Source organism: Xiphophorus maculatus, chromosome 6, assembly GCF_002775205.1.
Source record: "Xiphophorus maculatus strain JP 163 A chromosome 6, X_maculatus-5.0-male, whole genome shotgun sequence".
NCBI lineage: Eukaryota > Metazoa > Chordata > Actinopteri > Cyprinodontiformes > Poeciliidae > Xiphophorus > Xiphophorus maculatus.
In genome coordinates, this window is record NC_036448.1 from 12,835,503 (window position 1) to 12,844,649 (window position 9,147).

Genomic DNA, 9,147 nt, shown 5'->3' on the forward strand with positions numbered 1-9,147 from the left:
AAGAAGTTTGTGAATCCTTTAGTTCACCAAAAAGATGAGTTGACTGATGAGGACCACAGTCCTGTCTTCTTGCTTCACCAAAAAGATGGGTACAAAATGAAAAAGTCATAAACGCCAAGAAGCTAAATGACCAGCAATTTCCTTTTTAAAATAAAATTGACCTGAGACAAAACATTCATAGTTTTTGTATCCTGAGTAATGCAAATGTAATGTGATAATTATGAATACACACTGGTAATCATTACTGTTTAAGGTTTATTTGCAGTATTGCATAAAAAACAAAACAAAAAAAAACAATGCAGGCTTTCACCAAATATCAGATTCATGTTGATATGTAGTCGATTTAACACTTCTGAATCTACGGTTAGCTCTTTAGATCTTATCTTTAATCCATCACATTCTGTGTATGAACAAATTATTTCTAAGCATACATGATTTTCCCACAGCACTTGAAAACTTCCAATTATGTAACAACAAAAAGACTCCTGAGAATTCATCCTTTCCGTTGTCATGTCTTTGACTGCAAGCCACAGCAGTGTGCACTAGCCGGGTACAGCAGCAGCTGAGCTTAAACGACAAAGCAGGAAACAAAGACAAGAAGCAACAAATGGCAACTTGTATCCACCTAGCAACAGTCTTTCACAGTGACTTCCCTCTGCAGGCCCTGTGCCGATGATAGAGAGGAGGATGATGGAGGTTACTCAGCATCCGATCAAACGTCCTGTCCCGTCAGGTTCAGTGACGCTTGTTCCCCTTATCAGTCGTGTGTTCTTTCTTTTCCGTCAGGGGTGGAGCCAGCCACAGACAGAGGAGGATGATGAGGTGACAGACATGGAGGGCTGCAGAGCTGCTCTTAGTCGAGGGATAGGTGTTCCATGAAAGCTCAATCAGTCCAAGAATCAGAACTCTGCACACCAGAATGAAACTCATCATTATCCTCATGCAACTCCACCACAAATTTGGACTTCAGTGTCAAAGTAAAAGCTCTAATTTCAAGACTTGGCCTTACCTCAGCAGGTGGGCCAACTTCTTGACACCGCCACTCCACAGCAGGTAAGGCAGCGTGTGGAAGTACCACACGTAGAACTGGTAGTGCAATGAACGGCTGAAGCACATGCCGATGAAGTTAGATGTAAAGAGTATCAGCACTATCTGTGGCTCGCTGTTAAGGACTTAAACTACAAAGGAAATGATTATTAATTTCAGGTCTTTTAAAGTTAAAAATTAATTTCAAGCATAGTAGTTTGAACTGACTAAAGTTTTAGTAATGGCTTTATTTAAGAGCTGTGAAAATAATGGATTAGTAAAAGTAATGCTGGGCTTTGCATAATTTGCTAAGCTATAGTGGCTAAGGAAAAAATATAAAAAATTTAACAACAACTTTTAGGTTCACAAGAAACACAAGCAAGGGTATTTCTCATTCAAATAAAAATGTAAAAAAAAAGATTTAAATGTAAGGATATGATCCACAGTGATGCTTTGAGCAGGGATTTTCCTCTTGCTTGGTTCTTTAAGAAGCTCAACTATGTTTTCTCCTGGTCTGAGAAAACAGAAATTGCAAGAAAATATTATAAAAAAAAAAAATTTATATAACAGTTTGCTTTCTAAAAAAACAGTACTTGAAAGTGAACTAAACATTGGACTACCATTCAGATCATTTAAATATTTAAGCAGCATCAAAATTCAGTGATACTGCATTATGCCTTAAAGATCCAAACACAGACTGATGAACATGTTAGAAATGTAAATAACATTAAAATGACCTTGATTCTAACATTGTGACCCAAAATATGAAGCTGTATCCTTATGAATGAACCCTGAATCTCAGTTTCTGGCAGATCTTCTGCTGTTTTTCTGTGGGATTCATACAGACTCATATTATGAGAGTTTATTGGTTTACAGTCAAACAAAACCCTAAAACAAAATTTGTTCAATCAAATCGTCTCTTCTGGTTTATCTTATCTCTGGAATTACAGCACATCCCAGGTCTGTCTCACCTCTTCCAGCGGCGGAGAGCGAAGAGCAGCAGAGTGAGGAGGTGAGCTGCCAGCAGGACCAAGTGGAAGTAGCGATTCAAGAAGAACCACTCTGGCAGGAAGCGCCAGTTCACCGTCCACTTGAACATAAACTGACGGCCCAGATCAAAGGCGCGACTCAAATAGCCAACAGGATTGTTCAATAGGAAAGGCAAACCCAGGAGAAGCTACAGTAAGCAAAGAAAAAATTTGGGATTATTGTTCCTGAAATATATTGACACTAGAAAGTCTGTGTTTCATGTTTTAAATTAAAAGGAGTGCTTACCTGTATGGCTGCACATACAGAAAGTTTAGGGATTGTTCTGATGAGGCCAAATTCCCACAAAAGGCAAAAAAGTAATCCAGGGGCAAAAAGAAGCACGTTCATTTTCACAGACACTGCTAAACTGTCAGAAAGAGGGAAAGATTAAGCTGTAATTTCATCACCTCACTTTATAAAGAAATATGATACATTTGAATACTTTTAACGGTGAAGTCTTAAAATAAGTAATAGTTCACACTTGCCTGTACACGCCACAGCCCAGAGTCCAGTATCCATCCAGAAAGAGATTAGTGGCTGCGAACAGCAGCATCATGGCCACTGGATCATTAAAGAGACGCAGCACAAAGATGGAATGGATCCGATACGAGGCGCAGCACACAAAGAAGAACACATACGGCGGAACCTAGAAAAAAAATGTCAGAAGATGAAAAAAATACGTATTTGCTTTACTATTAAACTCCAGATGACAGACTAGAGTTTCAAGGAGTAAAAAGAGTTTTTGCTAGAAAACCGACAGACCTTCTTGGTGCGGTTGTATATTCTGAAGACAAGCAGCAGCGTAACAAGATAGAACACTGCAAAAATGTACTGGCCGAGGCGGATGTTCATCCCATGGTTGGTGATGTAGTACAGAGCCATGAAGATGTAAACAAAACCAGCAGGGTACCTGGAGTAACAAGAGGATTGATTTATCAGTATGTTCTGAACTGAAAGGATCAGAGAAGGCTACAGCGCAAAATCGTCTTTGTAAAACTCACACCAAAGGGCCGGTGTCTCCTTTAAGCTGGGTGTAGTCATAGGTACCGTTGATGACCCCCTCCACCTCATCCATGTACGCCTTCCAGTCGATCTCTGTGTCTGCACAACGTGTCATATTCATTTATTATTAATATAAAACTATTAGTATTACTAAATAACATTTTTCTTTCACTTTAGGAATGGCAATTTACAGATAATAATAATAATATTAACCTTTATTGACATTTATCAACCATTTTGTGCTTTTATGACTGGAATGGGCTGCACAACAAATCCAACAGTTATTGCAATGCAACTGTGTCAAATATCTTTATCAAAATGGACTACTTTAATGCGAGACATAGCATCCTGGTATTTTTCAAGTTCCATGCATTCATAAATATATATGTACCTACTTGGAGGGACTTTAAGTACAATTGGTTACCCATCACCTAAGGCCAAAATGCTAAATCTCACGAAGGCTCGAGGACATAATGTGAAGGAGTCAGGAAAATGTGAATGAATCCTAATCAAAATAATAGTAGTCACTATAAGAAATAGCAATTTTATGTTTTTCTGGTGTGATGCAGCTCTGGTTTCATGGTATCATGGCATTAATGTAGGGATTTAGAACAGCAACAATTAACCCTTCTGATATACAATACAGTTACAATATTATGTAGAACAGTGAATCTCATCTCTTTTGCCATTGCTTTTCCAGCAACAGCTACTCTGGTCTCATCATAGTCCACTTTTTATGTTGAAATTAAGCAACACTTTGTGATTTGGGGGTAAAAAAGTATAATTAATTTTTACATTTTAAAATGGTTTTTAAATAAATAAAGGTTTATTTAAAATAAAACTCTCCAAACAACTAGATTGTTTTCAAAAACGTTGCAAATTCAAAACCTGATTTTACAACTTTTGCACAACCAAAAGCTCCGGATATCACACACTGCGAATGTTTCCATTGTATTTCGTGCAAATATTTCACTTTTACAACTATTTAGATAATCAGATTGTCACCACAAATACGCATAAGAATCCATGCTATGAATGCACACTGCAAAATTCAAACAACTTACACACCATATGTACAGCAAAACTAAAATTATCATAAAATGTTACTTAATACAGACATTTCCCTTTGACACTAAGACAGACAGACTGAGTGTGTAATCCAGTGACAGGTGTTAAGAGTTCAGTTAATGCTTTGCTAATGCTAGCCATTTAGCATCCGGACGCCTTCAGGAACACGACATCACACCGGAGCATGCTAACTAGCAGCGCGGCAACTTACATGCCACTTTCTGTATGACCCACAGGTTTATTCCAATTTCCAGGATCCACAGCACTGAAACCACCAGTAACGTATGTTCCGTCTTGAACAGGATCAAGTGCTTGTCCTGCCAAAGAGTGTGGAGTTTTCCCCACAGAGGGGACGGAGAGCTGGGGCTTCTTCTCCGCACACCTCCTGCCATGTCGGCGCTTAGAGGCGACGTGGAGGAGACGCCGTGCGCCAACATCTGTCACGTGACGACGCCGTTGTCTACGTGACGTGACACAGAAGTGTTAGCTTGACAACTTTCATTTTGTCCTTAAGGTAACAAAAAGTCTACTGTAACTTATGTGCTAGGTTATTTATGAACATGTGCTTGGATTACCTAAATGTTATGAGTCATATCGGTGCTTTACGTTACTTTAGAGTCATTAATTGCAAAGGTCAATGTTAGTTCCTGGCAGTGTTAGCATGCTAGCTAACTAGCAAAGCAATGCAGTGGGATTTAAAGTCAATAAATGCGGATGATAAAGCATGGGGAACAGACAGGCAGTCGAGACAAAACAATTACAAAATATACTGCAGACCAGTTCTCGAGGTTTTAGGCAGACAGTTTTACTGAATCTCAGAACTAACTTCCGAGTCTGAAGCACCAATAACAGGTGTGGAGTTCACTGGCAATTTGTTCTGCAAAATCCCAGCACAGCTTCTACTTTGAAGCGGTTCCCACTTCCTCACTGTGAGGAAGTTCCTACGGCAATTTAGAAAACCAGCAGGAAATGTCTGTGGTTATCTTTTTTTTATTTTCTCAAATGTAAACAAATTACGTTGCTTTGTTCTACATGAGTATTTTTTTTTTATTCTTGCAATGACTCCAATGTCCACGTGCTGTTTTTCTCATTAACTGCACTGATGTAACGTGGATTGAAAACCCCTGATTAACACAATCACACTTAATTATATTGATGCAGTTATGGTAAAATAATACTACACTTTTATTATATATTTTTTTGTTTTAGAATTGGGGTGGCAACAAATCCTCGCAGCACAACCTTGAATAAAACACCACAGTTTTCATGGTGTCATTGTATTTAAACAAGCATTGAAAAAGAAATGTTAAGAATGTGACCGAAAGTTTCTTTTTATAAGGGGCTTAAATAAAAAACAACTAAAATTATCTTTTTTGTAATCGGGTGTTGGGGGGGTTGGGGGGGGGGTGGACATCTTTTAAATGCCTGGCAATTCCAATTATGGCCAACACCATTTTGTTGTTTTTTGTCTGAAAGTTACTAAATATTGCCACAATGTCACTAAGTTCACAAGAATTGGTTGACTATTGTCAATCATGCGTTTGAGTACGTCAGTCAGCTCTCTCTCATGGCAGAGCAAAAGAGGACAGTGAATAATTTTTGGATAAGATTGGTTTCTCCTGTAAGTATTGGCAGATCTCCAATCTTTGAACAACAATTTGTGCACCCATACGTGTAAGCAAGAGAAAATTATTTGAACTTTCTTTCAACCAGTGGACCAGTAGGGCGCAACAACTCGTGGTGAAGGGTAGCATCATAGAAACAATATGTTGTGAAATCGTTGCAGCGTTAAAACAGTAATTTGATTATAGCAACCAGCCCATTTCTAGGCTCTAAAATAATATAAATTTAACAGCATGTGACCCACAACACAGCCGCAGATTCCATTCTGTTATAGTGAATGGAAAAAGTAAATGGGAAAACAAATACACGTCCGAAAAACACAGATACAAAATAGGTGTCCTTTTCTAAAAATGGCTGTACTATTTGTGAAACATATCAACAATGTCACTGTAAGTCTTGCTAGCCGTTCTCACATATTATATGTGGTTTCTTTTCTGGTTTCAGGGCTGTGATAGGACGCCCAGAGAGAATGGAAGGGTTTCCTCTGACTTTTACAGAGGCAGTGTGCCTTGGTGCCAGCTTGAGCCTCTCTGGAGTCTTTTACTGTCTATACAAAAGAAGTAGATTAACGGTTAAGAAACTTGAAGTAAGTATTTTTTTATGAATATACTTATCCTGAAAATGTGTTCATCGTCAGACTGCTTTTGTGCTTAAAAAGTGTTTGATTCTTGCAAGTGATCCAGGTTTTCTGAAGCTGCAGCATCTATTGTCAGCTCCTCATCACATGCAAGATTGACTAGTTTGAAATCAAATATAATCTTCATGATGAAGTATGTTAAGCATAGCAGCTGGTAGTACTACAATAACTATTGAGAAAAAAAGATAAAGATAAAAAAAATACTGTTCTATACTTTTGTGGAAATTCACTGAAACTACAACGTGTGTTTTAAAGTTATACCAGTTAATTATTTAACTGTACTACATGCAAATCTGTGAATGTACCATGTAGTGCATATTTTACCAATTTATCTTCTTTCCAGAATGCTCCACACATTAGTATAGATGGAAAACTCAAAGACCTTTTGAAAGTTACTCCTGGAGGCTGCTTACAGTATGCTGTGGTTGAAGGTAATCAGAACTTCCCTGTTTTGATACAGACGTGAACTGAATGCATTGTTTTAGTGCAGTGAAAGACATTTATGGCTCATATTTCCTGCTCTTGGATGTATGTGTCCACATGTAGGTACGGTAAAACCAGTGGATGAGCCTCTAACAAGCCATTTCAACAAAGACATTTCTGGTGTGTTGCAAAAATTTACAATTAAAGAGCACAGGCTGATATGGAGCAGCATTTCCCGCACATGGTGAGAGTCTGATATAAACACAAATGAAATGTTTGGTGTTATATCAAGTTTCAAACTATTGTTTCATATGTTTTGAGATAGCATGTTTGCCATTTAAGTGCCTTACAGATGTTCCTCCTATTGGATACTGGATACTTTCTCTGTGCACTATATAATAGGGCAGCTAGATAATGGAAAAAATATCACAATAATCTAGAATTATTCTGTAATGAGCTTGTAAAAAGTATCGCACTCACTGAACAGAGCTTTAGCTTGAACATGAAAATTTCCCTGATAGCGTTTTCTTTCCAGCTACAAAATGGCAGAAAGATGTTATTTACTAACCAACGCTGCCAAAGAGAAACATTGTTTTTGTGATGTTGAGGAAAAGTTAAAACTGAATGAAACTGAATTATCTCTATATAAACTACAGTTGAAGTCTATTTTCTAATTAGGTGACCTTTGATGGCATTTGATTTTACCAATGTACACCAAGATTTTTTTTATTGAAAACTGTATAATAATTTTTTCACTTCACAATTATGCAAAACTTTGTTTAAGTTTGACCTTACATTTGTAACTCAATAATACCTAAAGTGCATGATATCATCACACATAGTTTAAAACTTTACATTTTATTTTTGCTAAGCAGAACCATGTTCCCTATCTTTGGCTCTGCTTTCTGCAGGATGGACTCAGAACGCATCTTACATCAAAGAGTGAATATGGTGCCTTTTGCTTTGTTTGGATTAGACAAGGCTGCAGTCAAAGTTCAGTCTCCTCTGCAAGCAGATGGAATATACACAGAGGTCATCAATGAGAAATTTCACCAGCCCACTCTTAGTTTTGGAGAGCTTGTAGGAGTTTACTTCAGTGGAGAAAAGCCTAAAGGAGTCCTGGAGATTGAAGAAATGCTTAAGGTCGGTTTGTAGATGAATCTAACAAGTCTTACTTTAGATGTTTCATAGTTTTGATGCTTCTTACAAAAGCAGATATTTCTGATGATAATCAAACTCTCTTATAGGTGGGTACGACTCTTACCGGCGTCGGCGAGTTGACCCTAGACACAGACGGCACCGTGACTCTTCGTCCCCCCTCTGATAATTCTCCATATTTCTTGAGCTTGACAGACTTTGAAAACCTGCGAAATGAAACTTGCAACATAGCTGTTTTTTGGAAGGTGCTAGTTGTTGTCTCGGCTTTGGCCGGGACAGCAGTGCTCTTCTGGGCCGGCCTACGATTCTACCGCACCTTTAAGGATCGCTGGGAGCAGGACGCAGCATCCAGGGAGTTTGCCCGTCAGCAAGCTGAAGCCGCAAGACTGCGTGCCGAAAGAGCAAATGCAGAAGGTTCTGAAGAGGAAGACAACAATCAAATGGGGAATGTCTGTGTGATCTGTCTCAGTGAACCAAGGGACTGCATCCTGTTGGACTGTGCACACGTATGCTGCTGCTTCACCTGCTACCAGGCCCTCCCACAAAGAACGTGCCCCATCTGTCGGCAGAACATTGCCCGGGTTCTGCCGTTTTATCAGCCTTAAGGCGCCTGTGTGACCATATACCTTCAGGGCACTAAGGCTCTACAATAAATCTGAAATAAAAAAGACTTTGGAAACGGTTTTTCACTAAGCGAGGTACAATGTTAAACGGTCACAAGAAAAAAGAAAAGTGTATGATATGTGCATTTTCTTGTAATAGAGAGTTTTATTTTTGGTAAATGTGCCTTATGAGAAAAAAAAACACAAGGCTGCTGCTTTATCAGTGAGAGAACTGTATTATGTATGTTTGCTCAAAAAGGTTTGGTATTAGTCTTATTAAAGAGAAAAAGGCTTTAGTGTTGTAGTTTTAGTTTATGTACAGCTAAAAGAATGTTTTACATACTTACTTTACATCAAATGTAGTAAAGCATCACTCTGGCAAGTATTTATAAGAGGGCAAAATGCTGTCATAATCAAGGATGTGACTAATTTATTAAAGCATATAAAATTTGAAAACTTGATAGACCAAAGCGAATAAAATATTTAAGCAATCTGAAAGCCTCAGAGGGCTTGAAAATGACTCTTAGAACCTAATTATCGGCTGGTGTTTGCAAAGCAGCCAATCCTGGAGTGGCATAT

The 9,147-nt window shown here is 38.3% G+C and overlaps 2 protein-coding genes across 2 annotated transcripts; one reads left to right on the forward strand and one right to left on the reverse strand.

Annotated features, from left to right (window-relative positions):
* Positions 1-241: 241 nt before the first annotated feature.
* On the reverse strand, positions 242-4,550 carry alg3 (ALG3, alpha-1,3- mannosyltransferase). Its single transcript, XM_023336141.1, has 9 exons — positions 4,337-4,550; positions 3,057-3,156; positions 2,818-2,965; positions 2,541-2,701; positions 2,302-2,422; positions 1,998-2,203; positions 1,464-1,540; positions 1,010-1,154; positions 242-907 (listed from the first exon to the last, which is right to left on the reverse strand). Exons 1-9 carry the CDS (start codon positions 4,515-4,517, stop codon positions 736-738), a joined length of 1,311 nt encoding a protein of 436 aa, XP_023191909.1. The 5' UTR covers positions 4,518-4,550; the 3' UTR covers positions 242-735.
* A 6-nt stretch (positions 4,551-4,556) lies between these two features.
* LOC102233045 (mitochondrial ubiquitin ligase activator of nfkb 1-A-like) lies at positions 4,557-8,864 on the forward strand. Its single transcript, XM_014472248.2, has 6 exons — positions 4,557-4,639; positions 6,193-6,334; positions 6,729-6,816; positions 6,932-7,052; positions 7,720-7,951; positions 8,056-8,864. Exons 2-6 carry the CDS (start codon positions 6,218-6,220, stop codon positions 8,569-8,571), a joined length of 1,074 nt encoding a protein of 357 aa, XP_014327734.1. The 5' UTR covers positions 4,557-4,639; positions 6,193-6,217; the 3' UTR covers positions 8,572-8,864.
* Positions 8,865-9,147: the final 283 nt, after the last annotated feature.